The sequence below is a fragment of the Propithecus coquereli genome, unplaced genomic scaffold (assembly GCF_000956105.1).
Source record: "Propithecus coquereli isolate 6110/MARCELLA unplaced genomic scaffold, Pcoq_1.0 Scaffold377, whole genome shotgun sequence".
NCBI lineage: Eukaryota > Metazoa > Chordata > Mammalia > Primates > Indriidae > Propithecus > Propithecus coquereli.
The window spans coordinates 209,265-235,845 of NW_012149474.1; the positions used below are offsets into that span (position 1 = coordinate 209,265).

At 55.8% G+C, this 26,581-nt stretch overlaps 1 protein-coding gene across 1 annotated transcript in view; it reads left to right on the forward strand.

Annotated features, from left to right (window-relative positions):
* The first annotated feature begins 4,280 nt into the window (after positions 1–4,280).
* Positions 4,281–26,581, forward strand: part of PTDSS2 (phosphatidylserine synthase 2) — a 30,484-nt gene continuing 8,183 nt past the window's right edge. The window contains exons 1-4 of the mRNA XM_012652003.1: positions 4,281–4,786; positions 13,361–13,462; positions 21,590–21,672; positions 25,227–25,294. Of these exons, the coding sequence (XP_012507457.1) occupies positions 4,617–4,786; positions 13,361–13,462; positions 21,590–21,672; positions 25,227–25,294 (423 nt within the window). The 5' untranslated portion in view covers positions 4,281–4,616. The remainder of the gene's footprint in view (positions 4,787–13,360; positions 13,463–21,589; positions 21,673–25,226; positions 25,295–26,581) is intronic.

The window sequence follows — 26,581 nt, forward strand, 5'->3', positions numbered from 1 at the left end:
GCTCCAGTTTCCCCAAGGGACAATGTGGCCCCACCCACATTTCTTCCTGGGGGCCCCAGGCCGTGATAGCAGCAGGGACCAGGATTAAACAATGAGGTGGCAAAGTCGCAGCTCTGATGCAGCCAGTCCAGATGGAATGCGTTAAGATTTGTGTGATGGAAAACCCTAAGTGGTGGTGGCTTAAACTAGCTTCTGTATTTCTCTCTCCCACAAACGAAGCCTGGAGTCAGCTAGTCCTATACTAGTATTGCTGATTCGTAGTCATCAAAGACCCAGAATCCCTTTAACCTGTTGCTCCGCTACCTTAAACGCATGGTCCTGCCACATGGCCCAAGATGGCTGCTTGAGCTCTGGTAATCACAGCCACATTCCAGCCAGCAGGAAGAGGAAGGGGTGAAGGAGGGCCCCCTACCCTTCATGTGGTTAGTCACATGACTGCACCTTACTGCAAGGAAGCCTGAGGAGTGTGAGCTCTTTTCCTGGGAAGAAAGTAGGGCACTGGGGGAGCCCAGCAGTCTCTGCCGAGTTAGAGTTCAGAAATAGAATCAGCAAGGGTTGCTGAGCACAGGAGCAACCCCAGTTCAAGAGCCACGTTACCAACCACGCCTGGACTCTTGCTGGCAGATGCCTCCCTCCAGCCCCCAACTCAGCCTGTAGGACACTTTGTGTTTGTGCGTTCACCCTGTTAAGACAATCTGCTAGCAGGTCGTAGATTCCGCCCTGCTGCGGTATCACACAGCACAGCTGTGTGGCTGTGCTCTTCTCAATGACTTTATTTGTCATTCCCAATTTTATTGCCGCTGGAACACTGTTCTTTCTCATTCCGCCTTCCATGGGTGTCATGTGAGGGAGCCTCAGTCACACGCAGACCTGCTGCAGAGCACAGAGGTGGCCACCTGGACTTTGCACCCCCCAGGGAAGGACACTCAGTGAGGGCAGAGGGGAAGGCAGGTCTCATCCAGGCCTGTTGGGGGAGAAAATGGGTACAGCCCTCACAGAAAGCGATGCAACGGCAAGTATTAAACGCCTTAAAATTGTTTATACTTTGGGCCATTAATTTAACTTTTGTAAACTGTTCTAAGGAAAAAAATTCAAAATAATGAAAATATGTATAAATATGTCCTTTGCAGCAAAAATTATAAACCACCCAGATGTTCAACAATGGGAAAATGGCAAACATGCTATATTCATATGCTGATTAAGCGCTGTTAAAATTTATGCTTTTAAAGAGTTTATGAGAACACAGGAAAATGCTTAGGTGATGACATTATATGGAAAGAAACATAAATTACAAACACATACAAAATTTTTAATTTCAACTAACCTAAAATGCATTAAAATACTGGAAGAGTAGGTTGATATTTGATATTTATATCTTAACAACTCAGAGTGGGGAATTATCATTTTCTTCCTGTTAGTTTGTTTTCAAATTTTCTACCACAAACATGTATCAGCCTTATAAACATTATTACTAAATGTACTTTATTATCACACTAAAGTCTGCTGTGATAAACTTTACCTCCCCAGACTCAGCCTTACCCTTGCCTTCTGGTTTTGAAGAGGACACAGTGGGGTGACAACAGCCGGCCCTGCCCTGTCTTGGTGAACTTTGATCAAAGGCCTCGTGGGCTTCCCTCTCTTGCCCTGTGGACCCTGCACCCTGCTCCCTTTCCTTCCTCCTCAGACTCCAGAAGACTCTGCCCACCAGACCTCCTCCCCTGCAGGCCCCCCATGTGCCGCATTCCTGCAGGGTGAAGAGTGCCCCAGGTGAAATCCCTCACACCATTTGCCGCCCTGTCCTCTGCCCCTCTGCCCCTCGGGAGCCTGTCCTCCCACTCCCCACCCCCTGCATCCTGGGTGTGGCCCCAGACAGATGCCCGGAACCAGGACACTTCTCAGAGGCAGCACCTCCCGGATGGTGCCTCCGAGAACCTGCCTCCTGTCTTCTCTGGGCTGGTCCCAGGCGCCCTGCTGGGCCGCTCTGGCTGCAAGTGCCTGTCCAGGCAGGTGACATCCCCAGCCTTGGGCCCCTGCAGGGGAGACCCCTCTCCCAGGCTGGGCTTCTGCCCCTCAGGTCTGCCACAGGAGGGTGGAATGGGGTGGGGACCTGGCCCCTCATGTCCTCACTGCAGAGACAGTTCTGTCTCCCAGCTGTCCTCCAGCACCTTTGAGCCTTAAATTTCCAAGAGTTCCTGTTTCCTGTCTTAGGGAGCAGTCCTGCTGCCAAGCTCCCTCCCAGGTGCAGGCGTGTGGGGTGGGGTGAGTTTTCTGTGATCCGCTCCAGCGGAAACATTAGTCGTTGTTTCTTTAGGAATTCCCGGGCTTTCTCTCCCTTCCTTGCAAGGGCATTTTCGGAAAGCATTCTGCCAATATTTTCACTATTTACCACCATGAATGTGACTCCGGTAGGCCTACGGAAAGCCTGGACTCTGGCCAGCCACCCCCACGAGAACTTTGCCCGGCTCTGTCCCTAGGTACTGCTGGAGTTGGCCATTTCCTTTAAAGTCCCTGCCTCCCTCCAGCGTCTGTCAGCTGAGGAAAGCTTCTGTTCCCTGCACCCTGTCCCTGGCAGGGGCCCTCCAGTCCTGCTGCCTCCGGGGGCTGCAATGGAACACGTCCTCCAAGGTGCTCCGGGGCCTCCTCTCACCTGCCACACTATCCCTGAGCCACAAACCGCCCACATTCTGAGCCCACATCCTACAATGGACTCCACCGGTCCACGGGAGCTGTTCCCGAGGAGGCGAGGTGGGCACTTTTGCAGCTGAGCGTGCGACCTAAGGGTGGAGTGGAGGTGAGACCCGGGGTGCAAAGCTGCAGGTTGAGGGCTCCCTTCAGGTGCGGGGATTCCGGGGAGAGGTTCTGGGGTCCGTGGGAAAGGAGCTGGGCGCGGGCGGGGGTGGTCACCAACCTTTCCGTGCCACAGTTTCTCCGTCTCTAAGTGAGAGACAGAAATACAACCTAAGGCTGGCCGGGCGCGGTGGCTCACGCCTTAATCCTAGCTCTCTGGGAGGCCGAGGTGGGCGGATTGTTTGAGCTCAGGAGTTCGAGACCAGCCTGAGCAAGAGCGAGACCCCGTCTCTACTAAAAATAGAAAGAAATTAATCAGACAATTAAAAATATATAGAAAAATTAGCCGGGCATGGTGGCACATGCCTGTAGTCCCAGCTACTCGGGAGGCTGAGGCAGGAGGATCGCTTGAGCCCAGGAGTTTGAGGTTGCTGTGAGCTAGTATGAGGCCACGGCACTCACTCTAGCCTGGGCAACAAAAGCGAGACTCTGTCTCAAAAAAAAAAAAAAAAAAAAAGAAATACAACCTAAGGGGTGTGAAGATCACGACAGCGTTTGTACAGCGTTGGGAATGCTTGCTGGCCCGTGGCCAGAGGCCGGTAGTAACTGCTAACTGACGCGTGGTCTGCGCGCCCAGAGCCGCACGAAGGGCAGACGGCCCCCCGCGCCCTCCCGGATCGCGCCCCGTGCCCGCCCGGAGCTTCCCTGCCCGAGCGACCTTCGAGGCTCCGGGGAGCCCAGCGGGCCGGGTCATCCCTCCGCCCCGCTGCTCTCTGTGCCGTTTGGCGGCAACATCCGTGCCCAGGAAAGGAGCCCAACAGCACCGGACGCCGCCAGACGCCAGGAGAGGCCGGAGGGCCCCTGCAGGATGGCTCCCCGGGAGAGAGAGGTGGGCAGCAGCCGGCCTGCTCTGGGCACCACCTCCCCGGGCAAAGCAAGTCCCTCCGTGTCAACCTGTGCGGGCCAGTGCCCGGGGACCACCCGCCCGGTGCTCCACCGCGCGGCGGGCGACGCTGACCTCGCTCCCCGCTGCCTTCAGGAGGAAGTGGCCCCGGGCCCGGCCTGGCTGCTCTCTGGCCGCGTCCCCACCCAGGGCGCACGCGCTCGCGCGCTCAGGGACCGCCGCAGGGGACGGCCCGGCCCGGGGAAGCCAACGGCGGCCCCGAGGGCCCGTGTGTCTCTGGCCCGTCCGAGGCTCGGGGCACATCGGGCGAGAGGCACACACGGCAGCTTCGCCGAGCTGCGGCCGCCCGCGGCCTGCGCGCACTTGCGTCCCCGAGAGGACCCGCCCCCCCGCGGAGTCGCTCCCCTCGGCCGCGCCCGCCACTCATTTTCTCTCCTCGGACCCCCGCGCGGGTCCCGCGCCGCAGCCGCAGCCCGTCCGCGACAGGCCGCTGCCGTCGGCTCCCGCAGCTACGCGGCCGTGGCGGCTGCGCGGCCGGTCTCCGCCAGCCACCTGTCGACCAAGCCCGGCGTCTCCGCACCATTCGGGCCGCCCAGTTCCACCCGAGCCCCGCAGGTGCTGCACAGCGGCCGCGGGGGTGGGCCCCAGTTACCTAGCAACCGGGCGGCATCCTTCCCAGCAAGCACTGCTTCACCCCGCGGCGCCGGGACTACAAGGCCCGGCGTGCTCCGCGCGGACTACAAGGCCCACAACGCACCGCCCACCCCTTCCTCGCTGGCCCCCACCCTGTTCTCCTGAGACCCCGCCGGGCGAGCGCACGACCCCTTCCCGGCGCTCCCCGCGCCGTGCGCGGCGTGTCCTTGCGCCGGTGACCTGGTGTGCGTGGGGTCAAGGCGCCGGGCGGAGCGGCTCCGGCCAAAGCACCATGCGGAGGGGTGAGCGTAAGGCCGCCGAGGGGCCGCGGCCGGGGTCCCCGGTGCCCGCGGGCAAGGCCTCGCTGGAGGAGCCGCCCGACGGCCGAGCGGCGGGGCCCGGCGCGGGCCGCCGCAGCACCGAGTCCGAGGTCTACGACGACGGCACCAACACCTTCTTCTGGTGAGGGTCTGCGGCGCCCACGACCTGGGGAGCCCAGCCCCGCCCGGCCTGGGTCTCCCGCGGGTCCCGCCCCGGCTCTGGGCCGGGCTGCGAGGGGCGTGGCGAACCCCGCCTCCGAGACCCCGGGGGCGGCCGGGCAGAGCTCGCGCAGCGGGGGTGGCGGTGGGTGGAGGTAGGCGCCGGCTGGCGGGAGAGGCCCTGGGGCGGACCCCTCCCGGAGTCGGCCTCGTCCCCCTGCCTGCCCCGCCTCCGAGCGGCGCCCACTGCGCGGTCTTCTGATCCGAAGGACTTGGCTCCAGTCACCTCGGAAGCGCGGTGACCAGGCTTTCCCTGGCGTCCCTGTGCGAAGTTCACCTGTGCCCTCCGTCGTGTTCCCTTGGTTGCTTCACAGTGCTCCTGGACACGAAACCGCCTTGCTTATTGTCCCCCTGTCCCCCACGTAGCAATCACACTGGCTGGCTTGAGTGTCTCACTGTGCTTGGGGAGTTCAGTCAGCGTTCGTCGAGTAAAAGCCCTGTTTCTCACTTCAGTTGCCCCTAGCCAGCACTTCATGCACAGCGCAGTCCTGTCCCCCAACTCTGCCTTCAGTGGGGGCGGAGGGCAGAGGCCCCAGGAGCAGCTGGGAGCATGGCGCCTCGAGTTGAGTCAGGGCTGGGAAGGGCTGGGGTTCCAAGCCTGGCTCCTCCTCTCAACGACTGATCTTGGGCTAGCGCTTTGTCTTTCCTCATTTGCGAGAAAAATAAAGCCCAGGCTCCAGAAAGCATGGTTCATGAGAAGGGTTTGGCTTTTCTTTCCTGCAGGGTGCTCACTTCCCGTCCAGACGAACAACAGCCTTTCCGTCCTGCCCTAGACTCTGGGGGACGGTGGAGTGTATGGGGCCTCTGCCCCAGGAGAGAGCGGGAACACAGGGTGTACGGCCAGCTGTGGGAGGCAGCTGTGTGGAAGCAGTTCCAAAAGAACCAGGCTCTGGGACATGGAGAGCAGGTTGGGTGGGGCTGAGGAGAGCCTGATAGTGGGGTGTTGGAGGAAGGTCCCCGCAAAGGTAGAGACCTCACAGGGCCCTGTCATATTCTGGCCTGTATCGCTGTCTTACAAGGGCGAGTGGCAGCGGAAGCTCAGGAGAGGAGGCCGCCCAACAGCTGGACCCCATGCCGGGGTCTTCCCTGGGGGTGTAGGCAGCTGCTGCAGGAGGAGCAGGGGCAGATGAGCCCTCCTTTGGGGAGATAATGCACTCTGGTGGTTGTGGAGTCACTGAGAGAGACGGGTGGGGTGCCCTGGGTCAGTGGAGGCTCAGCCCCAGAGCTGGCGCCACCAGACTTCCTACCCTCGGGGGCCTGCTCTCGGCCAGGTGTCCTGCCACGCACCCTTCCGACAAGAGGGAGGGCGCCATCCTCCGTCCACACAACTGGTGTCTGCTGGAGTCGCTGAGGTCCTGGATCAAGGTGGCTGGACTGGATTGTTCCTTATTCAGTCATCCAGCACGTTTTTGGGGATCCCTGCTGGGTGTCAGTTACTGTTCTGCAGGATACAACAGAAAACTACACGAGAAGCTTAGATTCTGGCAGTCCCAGAACTTCAGAAGACACAGTATGGGGCGGCTGCAGGGATGCTGAGTGTGGCAGAACCGGGAGAAGCACTCAGCTCACCCAGCGCCAGGGAAGCTGCTCAAAGAAAGATTTCTTTAGACGCTCAGAGCAGTGGCCCTCAGGTTCCTGCTCACAAGGGGGGTTTGGGACACAGACGCCTGGCTGTAGCACGGCCTGCCTGTGAGGACGCTGAGGGGGTGCGACTGGGCTGGCGGGTTTCAGGTAGCTTGGGTGGGTGGCTCTGGCTTCCCCCCAAACCCTATGCAGAGGAACATGGGGCAGTCTCTGGCTGTGTCTCTTCCTTTACCTGTACTGGGGAGGGAGCTTCACGTTTCTTGGTGGCAGGCAGGTAATCAGACGCCTGCCTGGTGAGAAGTACCTGCGCTGACCTGCAGAGCCTTGTTACTGACCTCCTGTGTCTCCCTTCACTGACTTGCTGCGTTAGGATTTTAAAAACTCTTATTTTGGCCTGGCGTGGTGGCTCACGCCTGTAATCCTGGCACTCTGGGAGGCTGAGGCGGGAGGATCGCTCGAGGTCAGGAGTTCGAGACCAGCCTGAGCAAGAGCAAGACCCCGTCTCTACCAAAAATAGAAAGAAATGATCTGGACAACTAAAAATATATAGAAAAAATTAGCCGGGCATGGTGGCGCATACCTGTAGTCCCAGCTACTCGGGAGGCTGAGGCAGGAGGATCGCTTGAGCCCCGGAGTTTGAGGTTGCTGTGAGCGGTTGCTGTGAGCTAGCCTGACACCACGGTGAAGTGGAAAATTAGAAAATTGCACTAAAGTGGAAAATTCCACTACCGGGCTTTGTCCTTTGCAATCCTTACCTGAGGCCCCTCCTCCCCTGCGACCTTTCCCCTCATAAATCACCTGTAGCAATTAGTGTACCAGGCTGTAAAATAGCCTAGGACTCTGCCTCCCTAAAGTTAACCCTGTTGTAACCATGCCCCTCCCCCTTAAGCCGAGTGTATAGAAGACTGCAATGCTCTTTGCGTGGTGCTCCGAATTTGGAGGGAAAAATCCCCATCTGAGCCCGATGGCGTATAAACCTGTTTTTGCCAATGTTTCCGTGTGCGTGTTGGTCTATTCCCAGCCATCTCTGCCGTAACAACGGCACTCTAGCCCAGGCAACAGAGCAAGACTCTGTCTCAAAAAAATAAATAAATAAACAAAACAAAAAAACCTCTTATTTTGTGTTTTAGAGAATTTTAATAATGAATTTGCAAAAAGTTAACACAGGTGAAGATTAACCTAAAAAGTATATATTTGTGGAAATGACTTTTGGTTCCAAAATTACCAAAAGGAAATTTTGTATGATGTAAAACCTCGCTTTTAGGGTTTCATTTCCAAAGCTGGACAGGTTTCTTTGGGGCCAGTCACGGCTCTGGTGTGTGGATTTTGTTTCTTTGTGATTGCTTTTTGGCCACAGGGCAAGAAGCTCAGGTTCCGAGTTCGCTCTAGCCCTGGAGCAGCAGCTGCGCTCTCCTGCTCTGGGTCCGAAGTAGTGAGGACATTGTCTCTTCTGCCGGCTGTGGGGAGCACCGGGGGAGATGTTTGGGACGGCAGACTCTGAGAAACACTGTGCAGAGATGCATCAGCTAACGTCTAAAAATTGGGAGAACGCTTGGGACCTGTTACCCTGGAGCGGTACGGGGGAACGTTGCCACCTGTCGGTGGAAGACGGTGACGCACCCTCAGGTTACCGCACTTGCTAAGCACCTCCGCCAGGGAAGAGGTGGTCTGACCTTTTGAGCGTTTTTATTATACGCTTAGATCTTAGAGCACTGAGCCTCTAGCGAGTCTTCCTAGTGACTCCGTGCGTGGACTTTGCTGTCATCAGCATGTCTTGGGGTAGCTCTTTAACCTCGGAGCCTGGGGAGTGTGGGGGTGATCTTAGACGCCCCAGGTTTCCGAGATCCATTCTCCGTCTTTGTGCATTTGCCCACGTCTAGGAAGCGTGAGTGGCTACATGCAGCCGTCTGGGCCATGCTGGCAGCAGGCGAGGAGGGCCAGTGACACAGCCTCGCGGCCTCTTGCTGGCCGTGGACAGGCCCTCTGGTCTTGGCCTTTCCTCGGCCCGTCTTCAGCGATGTGTCGACTTTTCCTCTAACTGATCTTGGCATGCCTGCCTTCCTGCCCACTCGGCCTGCGTGTGGCCATCTCTGCAGAGGGACTGACAGCGGGGTGTCCTCCACCCATGGTGGCAGGGAGCCGGCTGTCCTCAGGCCCTCATCCTTGTTGAGTGTCTAAAGTCCTGGGGTTTACCGCAGCTCTTGTCCAGGGCCTGCTCGCAGGACCCAAGCCTTCCCGGGCGTCTGCCCAGGGTCAGGGTGGTGGAGGAAGGGGCCGCTGCGCACAGATCTGGCCTCTTGGGAGGGACAAGGACGGATGCCTTTGGAGTCTTTCTCGTGCTGTCTTGAGTGGCACCCTGTCTCTCTGCCATGTACGTGTGGACGTTGTGTTGTGTGTAAGACCAGGACTGTGACGTAACAGCATAGATCTTACTTTCCAGGAGCGTGTGATTTTGGCAGTTCTGACATCTGTCCTGCCGGGTGACTGTTGTGCCTGGGCCCTTACCCCCCACCTGCCTTTCTGCTTTGGACAGGACAGAGCTGGGTCCTCTTCATTCCTGATTCTGCTTCCCCAGGGCCGGGGTGCTGCTGTTCCTTAGAACTGCTGGGGACAGAGCCGGGCCCAGAGAGTGCTGGTGCCTACTGCCCTGTCCTTGTCAGGTCTCCGGGTGGCGCCGCCCAGTGTGGGGTGGAGCATCCTGCTCTGCAGTCCCTGAGCCTGGCTCTCCTGAATCCTGACCTTGCAACAAAAATGGTGGCTTCATGACTTTTTGAAGTTATTTTATTTTTTAAATTCCCATACATTAAAGCTGAGTTTGTAGGGACACACACATCTGTGAACCTTAACATGTGTTGGATTCATGTAGCCACAGTCACAGGTGGGTCGTAGCTGCCTCTTGGTGGTGGTGTCCTCCCCTCACCCTGCTCTCCCAGCAGCCTCTGTCCTCCCCGTGGTGACAGGGCCAGGCATAGGGCCCGTTCTGGAGGCACAGCGTGTGCGTTCCGGAGGCTGTCTGGTCGCGGTGCTGGCGGTACATCATTGTTACGGCTGAACAGTATTTGTGCTACAATCTGTCTTTTAGTTGGTATGTTTAGATCATTCACGTTTAATTGTTGATGCATCTGAATTTAGATCTGCCTCTTCTCTCTGTGCCCTCTTTTCTCTTTCCTGCCTTCTTTTGGGTTGTGTAAACCTTTTTCATATTCCACTTCAATCAAGGTATTGTCTCATTGGTTACGTCTCTTTGTGGGGCTCTGAGTGGTTGCCGCAGGGGGCACGGGGAACGTGCCCGGCCTCCCCCGGCTGTGGTGGTCCCACAGGCGGTGTTGTGGCTGTTGGTTTTGAGAATCACCCACGCTACTCACTGTTCCCGGTGCCCTGGAACTGTTGTCTGCCGGCAGCGTTTCTCTTGCAACTCCGTTCCTGGAGAATGTTCCCTTCACCTTCGTTCTTGAATTTGGAATCCTGTTTAACATTTCTTTTCTTCCAGCGATTTACAAGCTTCGTTCCACATCCTGCGGCCTCAGTGGTTTCTGATTTGGTGTCTGGCGATTTCGGGTTTGCTTCTGGACTGCTCTTGACGTCCTGTGTAAAGAAGCCGATGAGGGATGTGTGAGCTGTGCGGGGCGTCAGAGAGCGGGCTTTGGGGTCAGCTCTAACAGAATCTCATTTCTGACTTCATTCTTCTTTCCTCTGAAGATGCCCGCCAGAGTCTTTGGGGTCTTCGCGGGCACAGCCCTGCATTTCTGGGTGTTCCGTCTTTGCGGGATGTGCCTCTCTGCCCGTCGGGTGGGAGGAGCCTGCCCTGGTGTAGGTGGGACCATCTAGCCCCCCATTTTCCAGACAAGGAGAGTTTGGGAAGGTGCTCAGGTCCCACCCACCGCCCGGGCAGGTGTGTCTGGACAGGCCTGGAGTGGACACTGCTGGCTTCGAGCAGTTCTGCCCGGTCACATCGGACCCTCACGTTTCACGTCTGCCCAGTCGGCTGACCCTGTTGGCTGTATCTTCCGGACAGATCCGAAGTCCCCCCACCTCCTTCCTGCTTGTGGCTCACCTGGTCACTGGCTCCCTGCAGTGGTTCCCGTCCGTGTGCATCCTCACTGCAGCTGCCACGCGGCCTCTCGGAGGCCTGGGCGTCGCAGCCCGCTGTGCTTACTGCTCCGCAGCGGCTCTCGCTCAGCCACAGCCCAGGCTGCGTCCTCAAGTGGGGTGTGAGGGACCCCTCTTCCTCCAGCCACACTGGCCTGGCCGCTTCTGTCTCGAGCCCTTTGCACTGTGTTTCTGATCGGGAAGTGTGTTCCCAGGGGTCCCCAAAGCCCCCTGACTCTGGTCTGCCTGAGTGTCCCTGCGTGAGGCCCTCCCTGACCACCCCTGCCCTGCACTCACAGCCTCCTTTTGTTTTCTGCATAGCATGTAGGGTTTCTGTTTAGCCCTCCTGTGTTAGTCTGGCTGCACTGGAAGGAAAGAAGGATCAGGAAGGGAGATTGTGGGTTCTGTTTGGTGTGTGGCCCGTGGCAGGTGCTCAGGGAATGCTGTGTGTGGATGAGTGGTCCCACCACCTAGTCTGTGCCCCGCAGGGCTCCTGCCCCAGGCCCGCCCCCACTTGCTCTGTGACCTTCACCAGCCCCGACCTGCCTTGGGGGCGCCACACACACACACACACACGCAAACACACACGCATGCACACACGCATGCACACACGCACGCACACACGCATGCCCACGCGCGTGCGCGTAAAGCTGCACTGGCGCCCAGAACCGCTCAGCCGGAGCCGCTGTGCTCATTGTCGTCACTGACTTTGTGGTCTGAACACTCTTGGCTCTGCTCATCCCTACCGGGGTGGTCTCGGTCCCCTCACTTAATCCGACGTCCCCACGGAGAGGGAAGGGTGGGCCCGTGTTCCCTCATGCCAGCTTGTTTTATTGGCATAAAACAACTAAATAAATGGAGAGATTTCCTTGCCTCCATTGTATAGTAGAAAGTTAAAAAGAAAATGGGAAAAATATTCCATGTCTCGTGAATGAGAGCCCTCAGTATTAGTCAGATGTCAGTTCTTCTCTCACTAATTTATAAATTCAGTTCAGTTCAATTCCAGTCAGAATCCTAATGGAATTATTTGTGGCGATTTGCCAAACTGCTGTTGAGGTTGATGTTGGTGAGTAAACGTGAAGAATAATCGGGGTCGGAAACACAAGGGCGGCGTACCAGCCGCCACGGTGGGCCCCGGCCGTGGTCCAGCGCGGAGCCCCCGCCTGACGTCCCGCAGCTCCTGCCTTGCTCTCGGGGACACCGTCATCCGGTTGAGGTGTGGCTGTGCTCAGGTGTGGTGATGCTGGCACGTGACGGCCTTGTCGTGCACAGCACCCCCACGCCCGCGTGCGGAAGGTCCCGCTCCCCAGCCTGATCTGCTTTGTTTCTGGTTGGTCTCAAATTCCTGCGCAGAAGTGCTGCTCCCGCCTCAGCCTCCAGGGGGCGTGTTTTTGAGGTCCGTCCACCTCGTGGCCTTCATCAGTGGCTCCTTCTCTCATTGCCAAGTGGTGTTCCGTGGTAGGGGTGGACCATGGTTTCTCATGCACTGGGATTTTTGGTTTCTTTCCAGTTTCAGGTTATTATAAATAAACGTTCACGTACGAGTCTTTGAGTGAACCTTTGTTTTCATTTATCTTGAATAAATATTTTGGAGTAAATGGCCGGGTTGGATGATAGACGTATGTTTAACTTTTCAAGAAATTGCCAAGCTGGTTTCCAGAGTGGCTGCGTCATTCCGCACCCACCTGTGGCAGACGAGGCTCGTGTGGCCGCGCCCTCAGCACGTGGCGCCATGAGTGCTCTGACCTCGGCCGCTCAGCGGGGGTGCACCGGCGTCCAGCTGTGGTTTTGATTTGCTCTCACGGCGACAAGTGAGGCTCCCTGTCTCTTTATGTGCTTATTGGCTGTTTGTATACTTATTTTCTTTGTCAAGTGTCTGCTCAGGTTTTTGCCTTTTTTTGTTAGACTGTGTATCTTTGTTGAGTTGTAAGAGTTCTTATATATTCTGGATACAAAGTCTTTGTCAGGTATGTGTATTGTGACTGTTTTCTCCCAGTTTGTGGTTTGCCTTTTCTTTTCTTTAGGGTACAGCTGCTGTTTGTAACAATCCGTGTGTCATGGAGGGAAGTCCTGGGCTGCATGCTGTATGCGTGTTGCTCGCTAGTCCCCGTGGTGTCCCTGGAGGGCAGGAGTGCCCCCCCCCTAGAGATAAGGAGACCAGTGCAGAGGGTCACGTCATTTCTCCAACTTTACACTCCTCGTTTGGATGTAAGAACTGGGTCTCTGACTGTTTGCAGCAGTTAAAATGCAGAGGGGGTCTCAGGCGGGATCCAACACAAGCTGTGGTCAAGGTCTGCTGGCATGTGGTTCTGGTGCCTGGCTGGCCGTGGGTGTCCAAGTGAGGCGTCTCCACTGGGGTGGGATGGGCTGAGGTGCCAGAGGTGGAGCCCCTGCCCCTCCCTCCCCCAGCCAGGCTCCTGTGAGTGAGGAGCTCTGTCAGGGGTCGTGTTCTCCCTTTGGGTCCTGGTGTCCTCTCAGCTCTTCGTTTCTTGGGCCGTCATTCTTGTGAATCTCTCAGCTGTGGTGGTTTCATAAACCCAAAGGAAGGTCACCTCAGCGCATCCTGCTCAGTGAAAAGTGCCGTATTTACTCACTGTCTGGTTGCTCCTAACAACAGACACCTGCTCTGGTCGCCTGCAGCTCCCTGGGAGTGGACACAGGATCATCTAGGAGCACCCAGCCAGGGACTGCCAGCCACTTGCTTTCTGGGAGTTGGAGAGTGAAGTTGAAGCTCTCTCCTTTGTGCAGAGACCTGGTTTCACGTCGCGTGAGTATTTGACAGTGCTGTCCGTGCTCTGACGTGATCGTGTGTCTTCGATTTCAGGCGAGCCCACACCTTGACTGTGCTGTTCATCCTTACCTGTTCGCTTGGCTACGTGACTCTCCTGGAAGAAACACCTCAAGACACAGCCTACAACACCAAGAGGTAACAGGCCCGCCTCGTCCTGCTCTCTGAACTGGGTGTGCGTGGTTGGTCTGGTGTCCTTGCTGTCCTCAGGCCGGCCAGGGGCTCAGGAGGCTTTCCCTGGCATCCACAGGAAGGCGGGCTGGGGCTCCTGGCCTCCCTCTCCAGTGGGTCTGACACACCAGAGTCCTAGGGCTCCCCTTGGTGCTACGTGGCCTTTCTTGCCTGTGGACTGGTCAGCCCCTGTCCTGCCTGTCACTGGGTCCCTGGAGTCCATGTCACCTTCCATGTGACCTGCAGCTTGTGCTGCGTTTTCTCTGCATTTCAGATGTTGAGAGATCGGGATGTGCCTCGGCAGCCTCCAGTGGTGGAGCCGTTGTTTTGGGTGTCTTGAAGTGTCGGGTTTTTTTGCGAGGGCCAGTGATGGTTCCCCCAGTTAGCTGGCATGGTTCTGCTGTGCTGGTGTGTTCTGTGTTTTGGTTTTTGTTTTTTGGAGACAAGGTCTCACTCCGTTGCCCTGGCTAGAGTGCAGTGACATCATCAGAGCTCATAGCAGCCTCAAGCCACTGGGCTCAGACGATCCTCCCTCCTCAGCCTCCTGAGTAGCTGGGACTTCTGGTACTTGCCAGCATGTGCACCTAATTTTTTATTTTAATTTTTTGTAGAGGCAGGGTCTTGCTGTGTTGCTCAGGCTGGTCTTGAACTCCTAGCCTCAGCCTCCCAAAGTCCTGGGATGATGGGCGTGAACCACCATGCCTACCCTGCACTGGTGTTGATGCTGGCACTTTTTAAAAATTTAAACCACTTCAATATGTCAGGCGATTGTCCATGGACAGCTCGTGGTCTCACTTCTGCAGGTCAGGAAGTAAGTCACTCCAAAGGCAGACTAGTCACTAGGATTGTCCTTTGCCTGAATTCCGTGGATTCTGAGGCCAGTGTGTGGAAGATAAGCTGGTTATAGAGCTTGTTCATTGATCTTGAGTTTTCACTTGACAGCCCCACCTCTCCCGTTCTCTCCCAGTCCTGGCGCCTGGGTGTCAGCTCAGGGCTGCATCCTGCCCAGCAAGGCCGGCTGCCGCCGTCAGGGCTCAAGCCCCGCTTGCCCTGACAGCATGGCCAGGGGAAGCCAGGGAGAGTCTGGAGACCAGCACCGGGCAGGGGCAGAGGTGGAGGGAGGCCCGGAGGCCTGTTGGTGGCAGGGCTGTGAGGCGGCTCTGGCTGGTGGGGCCTGGGCCTTACAGAACCTCCCTGTCACAACAGCTCTGGGCCAGCACTTGGCTTTTTGTAAAATGAGGGTCCTAATGTCTGTGTCATAATTAGATGGGGTCGGGGGGTGTGGTGTTAGGGCCACCATAACGATGCCAGGAGACTCGCCATCAGCGTGGCTCGCCCCTGTCTGTATGGGATGATTTAGATGGTTTAGAGATACCTCGTGACAGAGCTCGTCCCCTTAGGTGCAGCTGGGCATCTCTGGTTAGAAATTGGCATCAGGGTGCCAGGACCCAGGGCTCTGCAGCCACTTCCCCTGAGGAGCTCACACCCTGTCCTCCCAGGGAAGGTGCAGCTGGCCGCTCCCTTCCTGGGTCTCCCGCCCTTTTCCCAGCTCCATGCTCTGTGGGTTTTGCTCCCACCTCACCGACATCGATCTCCCAGTCGGCTTTTCCGGGCCTTCCCCTCCGTTCTGACCTCAGGTGCCAGCTTGCTCCCAGCCAGGCCAGCGCCTCTGCTGCCGCGCTCACCCTTGCGGCTCGGCCGCTCCTTCTTCCTTTCTCGGCCAGCCGTGCCGGTGTCGCATGTGGAGCAGCAGCGTGCGCTTGGGCAGCTGGAGTCCAGAGTAGGTGAGGGAGCCTGTGCCGGGGCCACCCGAGTCTGCCCTTGAGGCACTGTCCCTGTGCGGGGGCCACCTGGGACGCTGCGCCTGTGGGTGAGGCTCTAGCAGGGCCCATGTTTGCTTAGAGGGAATTTCCAGGTAGGGCTCGGTCTTTTCCAAGATTCATCCATCAGCACCTGGGTGTGCAGGGTCTGCTGCATCCCCGGGGGACAGTGGGCCAGCGAGTGCCAAGGAGCAGGACATGGTCACTCCTCAAGAGATGTCCCCATAAGGCAAGTAAAATTAGGCCAGAGGTGAGCAGTCCCAATGTCTCTGGGCAAGAGTTGTCGAACTCAGACCCTCGAGTGTAAGGGAACCCGAGTGGGCACGCCCCCTTTGTCTGGCACTGGCCTGTCCCGAGCTGCCCTGGCATGAGAGGCTGGGTCCTCCCACCCCCTCCAGCAGGAAGCTCCCGTGTGTGCATTGAGAGGAGGGACCAGGAGCTCCTGGGCGCTTTCTCCTCTGAGGGTCTATGTTGTGGAGACACTGTACATTGTCCTGGCTCACATTCTGGGGACCCACATTGCCTCACCCACTGCCTCCGCCCAGGAGTCTGGCGGCCTCACAGCCGGCACTCTGGCCTGCCCAGGCCTCACAGACCTTGGGGAGGCTGCTGGGCCAGTTTATTTTAATATGTGAGAGTGAGTTCATGCCCTTGAGCATAGGTTTTATGTATAGAAAAGACCTACTACAGGTTACCTTTATTTTAAAAAATTAATATTTACATTATTAAAGTTAAAAATGTAGAAAGCTAGTTTGTTTTCTGTAAGCTTCCAGTTTCAGCTTGTGTATCTTTGTTCTTTTTATGCATCTAACAGTTTCTGTCTCTTTAGGGGGTTGGTTTTGTTTTGCTTCTTAAGTCGACCTTTTTTTTTTTTTATTTTTCTTTGAGACAGAGTCTCCCTCTGTTGCCTGGGCTAGAGTTCCATGGCATCATTGTAGCTCACAGCAACCTCAAACTCCTGGGCTAAAGCAATCCTCCTGCCTCAGCCTCCCTCAGCTGGGACTACAGGTCTGTACCACCACACCCGGCTAATTTTTTCTATTTTTAGCAGAGACGGGGTCTTGCTCTTGCTCAGGCTGGTCTGGAACTCCTGAGCTCAAGTGATCCTCCTGCCTCGGCTTCCCCGAGCGCTGGGACTACAGGCGTGAGCCACCGTGTGGCCAAGTCAACCTTATTGACGTATAATTTGATATGATATATAACTAATCAAAGCATACAGCTCGATGATTTTTGATGGGTATTTAATACATACACCTATGTGCCCACCGCTGAGCGGAGGTGGGAAATTTCCATTGTCCAAGTTCCTCTGAGCCGCCAGACGGCCACACCCCGGCACTTGGGAGCGCTGGTCTGTCAGCACAGATGTGCTTTGCCTGTTGTGGTTTCACGAAAAGGGCGTTGCTCAGTGCGTACTCCTCGGCGTCTGGCTTCTCCCACCCAGAATAACCGTTCGTGGCGTCCACGTTGTGTCTGTTGGGAGTTTCTCGCTCTCATTGCTGGGGAGGATCTCACGAGGATGCGCCACAGTTCATTGATCCGCCATCCACGGGTGACCTTGGGGACATTCCAGTTTTTCTGACCAACACATTTAGAGGGTCTCAATGAATTTTTTATTGTACTTACAAATTTAGTAAGTAAAACTTCACACATTTTAGTCATATAAAATATGTATAATACATATAAATATATAAATAGCTACACATTTAGAATATAACCGTACTTCATATATGTAATACATATAAAATATAGTACCTAATGAATATATTCACAGTGCCAAAGAGGAACAGGGTTCGAGAGCTGACACTGCCCAATTCCAAGACTTACCGTGAAGCTACAGTAATCGAGACGGTGCAATGTCGGCAACAACAGGCGCAGAGATCAACAGGCCTGAGAGAGCCCAGGAAGGGCCGCACGACGCAGTCAGCTGGTCGCGACAGGAGCGCAGGCAGCGCAGTGGAGAAAGGGCAGTCTTCCCACAAACGGTGCCGGAGCAGCGGGACACCCACACACGAAGGCGAATCTGGATGTTACACTTTTCACAAACATTACTCAAAGTGGATTATTGATAGGCCTAAATGCAAAATGCAAAACTGTAAAACTTCTTGCAGAAAATATAGGAGAAAACCTAGTGCCTCAGGTTTGGCGATGACTTTTTAGATAGAATACTAATAGCACGATCCATGAAGGGGAAAACTTGACAGGCTGAACTTCACTAAAATCAAAAGCTTTTGCTTTATAAAAGACACTGTTAAGAGAATGAGAAGAGGAGCCACAGGTTGGTTGAAAATATTTGCAAAACATGTATCTGATGAAGGACTTGAGCACAAAATATGCAAAGAACTCTTAAAGCTCAGTAATAAGAAAAGAAACGACACGATCAAAAACCGGGTGAAAGATCTCAGATGCTCCCCAGAGAAAGCGCGCAGATGACCGTCAGCACACGGGCAGGTGCTCAGCACCATCTGTCTTCGGGGAGTCGGAAGTCGCAAACTGTGAGACAGCGCAGCACGCCCATCGCCACGGCTAAAATTTAAAACACTGACAGCACCAGATGCTGACAAGGGTTCAAAAAACCAGGCACTCTTATCAGTACCAGTGGGAATGCAAAATGGCACGGCCACTTCCGAAGACAGTTTGGCGTCTCTCAGGGAACTAAACAGACTCTTAGCTTACGATCCTGCAGTTATGCTCCTAAGTGTTGATTCAATTGAATCGAAAGCTTACGTTCACACAAAAACCTGCACATGCATGTTTATAACAACTTTATTCATAGACACCAGAAATTGGAAATAACCAAGATGTCCTTCAGCCAGAGGGTGGATAAGTAACCTGTGGCGCATCTGGAATATTGTTCAGCCGTAAAAAGAAATGAGCTCTCAAGCCACAGAGACAGATGAATCTCAAGATGCATTGTAACTGCGTGGAAGAATCCCGTCGGAAAGGCTGCGTACCACACGATGCCGACTGGATAACACTGGGAAACTTTCCGGGAAAGGTGAATTTCGCAACGGTAGAAAGATGAGTGGTCTCCAGGGGAGGGGCGAGAATGAGCAGCAGAACAAGGCACCTTTATGGACTGCTTGGCGTCCCACCGTGAAGGTGGGTGCCTGACACCGTGCGTCGTCCAGACCCACAGAACTAGACAGCTGCGGAATGAGCCTTAATGCGTGCAAATTTGAAAAGCTAACTTAGGAGGTCAGGGATCCCAGGAAGGAAGGCAGACTGTGACAAGACACATCTCACCGTTCCAGAGGCATGCGGTGGCCTTCCTGCAGGGGCAGGGGAGAAGGTCCTGCGTCACTTGGGAGCCGAGTGGCGTCTGTGAGACTAAAGGCAGATGGAGCTGCATGAACACTGTGCTGGAACTGATAAAGTGTCCCAGGAGGTACCGGTGGCAGTTCTGTTACTGCTGTATGTGTTGTTGTGTGGGGGTGGTGGCAGCCAGGTGTTCGCTGTCACAGGCGGAATTCACAGGTAATCAAGGGGAGGAGGCCGGAAGGATCCACGTGGTAATAGATCATAGAGATGTCGGTCAGAACTCATGTTTAGCTTAGTAAAGATACAAATAGTTAAAAATATAAATATTTATAATGTGTGTATATGTTGGTTAGTATATGCACAGTTATCTTATTGCTCTGTGAGCTGAGAGGACCCAGAACCTACTCCCCGCCAGGAGCAGCGAGTACACCAGTGCCCAGCTCTCGGGTTCTGACGTTCTCCAGTGAAAGGACCCAGAAAGCAAAGAACTGCTCAGAAAGACACAACAAAACCCCACAGTGACAGGATTATGTCAAAGCGATGCAGGAGCCAAGTGAGAGCTCTCAGTGGCCAAACCTGGAACAGTTTCAACAACAAAATCACTGCAGTGGTGTTGGAATATAGCCCAGAGCATGAAAAATAGGACGTAAGCAGTGAATGAATAAGGAAGGAAAACAAGATTTCCAAGTAACGATGCAGCTACTCCCCCTGCAGGAGGTGGAGCGCAGCCTTCCGCCCCTCACCTGTGGGCTGCTCGTGGGGACTCCTTCCAGCCAGGTGCGGTGTGGGAAGGGGCGGTGGCAGAGCGGAGGGGCCTGACCGGCACCCCGGCCAGGTGGTCGGGTGGCACCGCCAGTGATGAGGTGTGCACCTTGGTAGCACTGGCGAAAGTGGCGCCTCATCCCTGTGGTCTTCCTCCCAGAAATCCGTAACCCCATCCTAATCACGAGGAGACACGGCAGACCACCTTAATTCGGGGATATTCTACGAAATCCCTGACCAGTTCTCAAGACTGTCCAGGTCCTCAGAAACAGGAGAGTCTGGGAAACTGTCATGGCCGAGAGGAGTGTGGGGAGATGGGACGCCTCCCTGTCACGGGGAGTCCTGGACGGGATTGTGGGACAGGAAAGGACATTGGGGAAAAGCGAAGGAAGTCTGAGCAAAGTGCAGACCTTAGCTAGTGGTAACGTATCCATACTGGCTTGTTAATTGTGACAGGTGCACCGTACTGACGTCAGGTGTTAATACTGGGGAAAGTAGGTGCGTGATACGTTGGAACGCTGCTGTCCTCACAGTAATTCTATAAATCTCAAACCGATCTAAAATTAAGTTTATTTTAGAAATGTAATGTATTTGTTCCTCTTTTAAAGTAATTCCTTTACCCAAATGACATACCTTCCCACGTACTGAAGCAATTCTTACAGGCAAATTAGCCTTATAAAGTCATGAGAAACACATGTGATGTGTAGCCAGGTTGGCATTCCTGTGTCACCTGGTCTGAGCCGGCTCCTGAGCCTCGTCATGTGCAGAAGCCACCAGGCTACCCCAGGAGCCCAGCGCCAGGCACGGCACCGGGTGGCCAAGGCGCAGGGACCGCCCCAGGGCGGGCGTGTCACAGGTCAGCCCCCGGGCAATGCCAGGAGCGTCCTCCTTGGTCAGCACCCAGTTCCTCTTTTCATTTCCTTCCTTCCCGGGGCGGGCAGAAGAGCATTTACCGTCTCTCCCCTAACAGTACACCCTCTTCCACGCACTGGGGAAGAGCAGCTGAGTTGGGGCCTGCATCTTGCTCTGGTGGCCCTGCAAGGTGCTTCTCACACCCCCGAGCCAGGCAGTGAGGTGTCTCTGCTCCCATCCCCAGGGCTTGGTGTGGAGGCTTCTCTGGAAGCGCACGTGTCCCTTGGGGGGTCCGTGAACATCCCACCAAAGGAGAGACCCTCACGGCTCTGGGCTCAGAGCAGCACACGGCCCGAATCACTGGGCCCTTGCCCCAGCTGCATGAGGGCTGGGCCCCAGCCTGTGCTCCCCGGGTCCTGCGAGTCTCACGCTGTCCCTGGCGGGGCTCTGCCTCACTGTGTCTGCTGGCAGCTTCCAGACCCAGGCACTCTTGGTAGGCAGAGAGGAGAGTTTTTTAGGCTGAAATTTGTCACTAGATGGTTTTAAGAGCACCGTTGAGAGCTCTGTGGCCCGTCCGTTCTTGCAGCTGCGTGAGTGTGCATTTGTACGTCGCAGCTGCGTGGCAGCCACAGCCTGGACGCAGCACAGCATGTGAACCCGTGGGCGAGACTGTCAACGGCACGTCCCTCTGCAGGGGGAGGGGCGCTGCCTGCGGTGGCTCTCAGGGCGACCCGGACAGGCACGTCCGTGCGCCTACAGAGTGAAGGGCAGGCCCGCGGCCGGGGAGCACCAGTGGTGGTGAGCAGGTGCCGCACGTCCAGCCTGCCGTGGGCAGGCAGAGGACTCCTGGCTGAGGCTGTGTGAGCAGCTGTGTGGGGGCTGCCTGCGCTGCGCTCCCTCCCCGCGCACCTGTCTTTACCAGTTTACTCGGTCGCAGTTGTAGCGCTTACACTTCCATCTTACGAATTGCGGGAGTCCTGTTAGCATTGGATGAGGGGACCCCAAAAGGACAAAAGAGTGCTGTAAAAATACGGGGGTCCCTGCCACGTCGGCGGAGAAAGCCATCAGCTCCTAGTATCCTTCTGTCTCGTGCAGACGTTAGTGAACCCTGGTGCTCGTGTACGGAATTTTAGGTGGCTTTTCTTCACGTAAGGCATGTGTCCTAGTGGTTCAGCACTTCACAGATGACAAATGTGGGGCTGCGACTGGGCCCAGATGAGATGTTGGTCGGGGGGGTGGGGTTGGCCCCGGCCCAGCCCTCCCTGCTGCACAGTCCCCAGCTCTGCCCCGAGGCCGAGGCCAGGGCTGTCCCACAGTGGGTGTCCCGGGTCCCCGCTGCCTCCTGCCTCCCTCCTGGGAGAAGCTTACACACACTGAGGGGCTGTTTGTTCTTTATTTGCAGAGGTATTGTGGCCAGTATTTTGGTTTTCTTATGTTTTGGAGTCACACAAGCTAAAGACGGGCCATTTTCCAGACCTCATCCAGGTAACTTGCCATTTCTTCTTCCGTGTGTGGCAGTTCTGTTCTGAGCAGTCACTCTGTGTCTGTGCTGGGTGTGAATGTCCCCACCCCTCGCCCCCGCCTGGCCCTGCCCAGCCGCCCACAGCAGGGACGGAGGGCATGGGGCCCGAGTCGTCTGCCCCTCTCCGTCCAGGTGAGGGTTCCTTCCGGCCCTCGGGTCCCTCACTGCTCCCTGTCCTGGGCTCTCCCGCCCTCCTCTTGCTGCCACACTCACTCTCGTCCTGCAGGCAGGGCGGCTGGGCTCAGCGGGGGCTGGGAGGCGCCCCTCCCCTCGGCTCTGCCTCAGTCGCCCCCAGTCACCTGACGTCTAACCAATCCCAGGGAAACAGAGGCACAGGTCCTCCCCCAGGGCATACGCCACTTCCCGCCGGCCGGGCTCCTCCTCCCACCAGGCCTCTGTAGGGACGGTTGGTTGGTTCCCCTGAAGGCTCACGCGTAGTAACTGGAAACATTTCTTTTCTGTTTCAGTAGGGGTATGTATAGTCGAAAATTTAGAAAACACAAAAAATATTTTAATTAAAAATAAAAACCACCCACAAAAAATAACCACCACTAAATTTTGACGTGCTATGTATGTATAGGTAAACATAGCCTCAAAAAAATGAGAAGAATAACATATGTGTGGCTTTATATCATGCATTTTTCACTTTAGGTTTAACAAGCATTTCCTTATTCACTAATTTTTTTGTTTGATAACTGGATTTTTAGTGGCTGCTTGTTTAGCTGTTATTTGAATGTACTATAATTTTAGTTAACCAATTTGCTTACGCTGTAATATCATGTATTTGGGAAGTTTCCAGTTGTACTGTAATAAACTAGGCTGTGGTGTATTTTTGCACATGTGCTCTGTAAATATCTGATTGTTCATTTTATAAGACATCCTAGGAGTAGAAGTATTGGGTTACAGGGCGAAACCTTTCAGGCCTGTGACATACATTACAAGGTTGCCTTCTAGGAGGGCAGTTAGTGCCATGGTGTGGGGCGCTCTGCCCTGGAGGCTCCCAGGCAGCTGGTCTTGTGGCCCTTCTGTTCCAGGGTCTTGAGAAACGGCCCCTTGAGGGGCCTGGTGGGACCCTGGAGCCGGGGGTCCACTGAGCACATCTGGTCTGGAAGGGTTTGGGCTGTCCCCAGGGCAGGGGGAGAGCGAGGGCGTGGTTTAAACTCCAGATCACACATGAAAAACCTGGTGCCGCTGGTGCTTGTTGGGTTGATTTACGGGAAGAAGCACTGCGGGAAGTTCAGCCCCTGTCGTCGTGGCTGGAGGCAGCGTCCCTCCCGGACACGGCCAGGCCTTGGGGTGGGGGTGGGGTCTTATTGTGTCTAAGCTTTTATTTTGAGCTCAGCTCTACCTTTCTTCTTTCGATTTAGTTTGCTTTGCATAAACTGCATGTTTCTCTGCCAATCTTTGATTGATTGATTGATTGATTGATCTGAGACAGAGTCTCGCTGTTACCTGGGCTGGAGTGCCCTGGGCTCAGGCCATCCTCCTGCCTCAGTCTCCTGAGTAGCTGGGACTACAGGTGTGCTCCACCACACCTGGCTAAGTTTTCTATTTTCAGTAGAGACGGGGTCTCACTCTTGCTCAGGCTGGTCTCGAACTGCTGACCTTAAGCTATCCTCCTGCCTCAGCCTCCCAGAGTGCTGGGTTTACAGGCGTGAGCACCTGTGCCCAGCCAAATCTTTGATTTATTAATGTAGGAAGCCTGGAGCCACCTTCTTCCACATGTTTGTGGCTGGCAGGAGACTCTCACACTGTCCAATCAGAATACACTGGCAGTGGATAAGCGATGGGTCCTACGCAGTGTAGCTCTCTGTGGGGAGAGCGAGGAGGGTTTCTGGCTCCAGAAAGACGGCCCCTGTGGGGTCCGCCTGCCTCCCTGCCTGCCTGCCTGCGTCTGGGCCAGGTACGCCGGGTCAGGCCACTGCGGCAGCAGCCGGGAGCAACTGTGTTGAGAGGCAAAAACGAGGCTCCAGCTGACCTCTCGGGGGAGCTGCTCGTGTGGAGACTTGTTTGGCCACAGTTCCAAGCAAGACTGTTCAGACAGGTCCTGGCCCACTGCAGAAGGCACCATCCCTGCGTGCTTTGCTTCCATCTGTGGCCCCTCCAAAAGCTGGCGTGCTCTTCGCGCATCAGGAGAGCACCTCACCACAGAGGCCGCCTGTCTGCTCTTCCCTCGGGCACCGTGTTTGGGGTGGGGCTGCTGGAATCGGGGAGACCAGCTCAGGAGCAGCTGGAGTTGCTGCAGGATGTGGGCGCACGGCCTGCTGGTATTGAGGGTAGGCTGGGTGGGCCTGGGCTCGAGGGTGAGAGATGAGTCCAAGGTGACCCACCTCCCCTGCAGTGGGGCCCCTGTGCGAGTGGCCCTGTCGGGTGTGTGTGGCTTCCGGGAGCACGTGGTGTTCCGAGCGCAGGAGGCTGGCTACCTGCCCGGGAGTCCTGTTCAGGGGGCCCTTTGGGTGCAGGCTGCCCTGAGTTTATTTCACCACAGACCCTTTAGCTGCTGTTGTAGCTCTTGAACCAGTGAGAATTTCCCAGACAGAATCTTCTTATCCTTCAAGGCATGAAGGATAAGTTCGTAATCTCCCTTTTTTATCTCATGTCCCTGAACTACTTTAGCAAATTTCCTAACAACTTACCACTTTTGTATTTCCTGCCTGTGCGAGGTGGCTTTTCGTATCCCATCACGGCTGTCTTCCCCCAAATGGATTAGGGTCAGCCCTGCCCAGAGGGCCTCCCACGGTGCTGGGTTTGGCCCTAAAACCTCATGTGTCCCTGCTGTGAGCCATGGCGGAAGGCAGGAGTATAGGGAGGGCTTAACATCAGGAGTCCGCTAACATAATGCCTCACGTTGTTAATGTATCACAGGAAAAATCAGTCCTCTGAGATGCAGAAAAATGAAAGTTCATACTTATCCATGAGAAAAACTTTAAAAAATCCTTTTTTTTTTTTTTTTTTGTGTGACAGAATCTCACTCTGTCACCTCAGCTAGAGTGCAGTGGCATCATCACAGCTCACTGCAACCTCAAACTCCTGGGCTCAGGTGATGCTCCTGCCTCAGCCTCCCAGAGTGCTGGGACCACAGGCCTGAGCCACCATGCCTGCCCAAAAGGAGATCTTTTAACATGATAAAAGGGATCCACCAAAAATCTACTGCAGACTTATCAACGATGGGAGGTTGAAAGTGTTACCGTGAACAGGGGACCAGAGTGTTTGCTGTCACTGCTCCTGTCCAACAGTTTATGGCCGTCTGTGCCACTGCAGTAAGACAAGAAAAGGACTAGAATGGAAGAAAATGGGAAAAAAAACATTTCAGAGAGAAACTGTGCTTAATTCTGGGTTCAACCTTGCTTTTTAAAGGCTCTACCAGGGACGTGCGAGGAGCCCAGAGCAGACACTGTGTCACGGAGTCGGTGGGAGGTCCTGGGGGGCTCCTCTGCCAGGAACCAGCAAGGCCGGGGGCCTTGGAGGACCCAGTACCTGGGGCACGCTAACGCTTCTGTGTTCTTTGTCTTCGTAGCTTACTGGAGGTTTTGGCTCTGCGTTAGTGTGGTCTACGAACTGTTTCTCATCTTTATACTCTTCCAGGTAAGCGGTTTTTCTTGGTTGGATAAACTGTGGGAACTTAGGAGACAAGGAGGCCCCAGCCAGGGTGACAGGTGACAGGGGGGTGTTGCACACTCAGCCCTCCAGAGCGCTGATAGGAAGCAGGGCCCGACCCCAGCAAAAGTGGCCGGAGGCTGCATGGGGACCTCCGGAAGCATCCGTCGGTGGGAAACTGCCCCTGACCTTTCAGCGGGGCCTCAGTGGGCGGCACAGATGGCGGGGGCGGGGTGGGGGTCGGAGGGGAGGCCCAGCGATGCTCACGCCTGGAGGTCTGTGCCCTCGGCATCGCGTCCACACCTGTGCCGGGACCGGACACTGCAGAGAGGTCAGCACGCAGACGCACGTCGGGCCATGCATGCTCGCTGGGTTTCTGGGTTTGGGTTTGTGGTGGCCACACGTGGCTCTGTGGACCATTCTCCCTCCCGGCGCACATTTCGAGAGGCGATCAGCGTAGAGGGTGGAAACTCATCTCAGTGCATCTTGGGTCAGGACGCTGCCACTGATGTCTGTTTTATGAATCCTCGTTCTGCTCAAGTAACGAGCACACGTTTTGGTGGCTGCCTTCGGTGTGCCAAGGACTTTCTTACTCATAAGCTCGAAACTCTGTCAGTGAGTGGCCAAGTTTCTTACCGTCACGGCAGAATTGACTTTGGGGGGATAGGTGTGCGAGTCTGTGAATTTTAGCACTTGCATGGATTGTGGAAACTGCCCCCGACCCTGCACCCGGGGAATGGTCTGCCCCGTCTCTCCAGCTTGTGTCTGGGAGACGTCGTGTGGACGGAGGCAGCCGTGTCCTGGGTGCCCCCGGTGCTCTGTAGGCTCTCGCGGTCCCTCCGGCTGCTCTCGGCGGCCCGTTCCTCCTTCGCACGGTGGACCGCGGCGGTCCGTGCGCCAGATGTGGGGAAGCACTTGGTGGTCAGGTTCAGGGCCGTCGTGAGTGGAGCCGCTCTGAGCGCTCCCCGTGGGCCTCCTGTGCTCACGTCACAGCCTCCAGGGCGACGCCCGGCGGCAGCGTCTCCGTCTCGCTCCCCACCAGCAGTGTCGGCGCAGGCGCCCCGCACTCCTGAGCACTTGGGACTGTCAGGCTGGCGCGGTGGGACCTTGGGGCTTCGATCCGCGGTTCTCCGAGTCCAGTGGCGCCGACCAGCTTTCTCACACGAGTGTTCTCTTTAGTGAAGTGTTCAAGCGTTTGCCCTTTTCAAAAATTGGGTTGTTAGTTTTTGTAGTCTTGTATCGTGATGGTTTTTCATGTCGTCCTGATACAAGGTC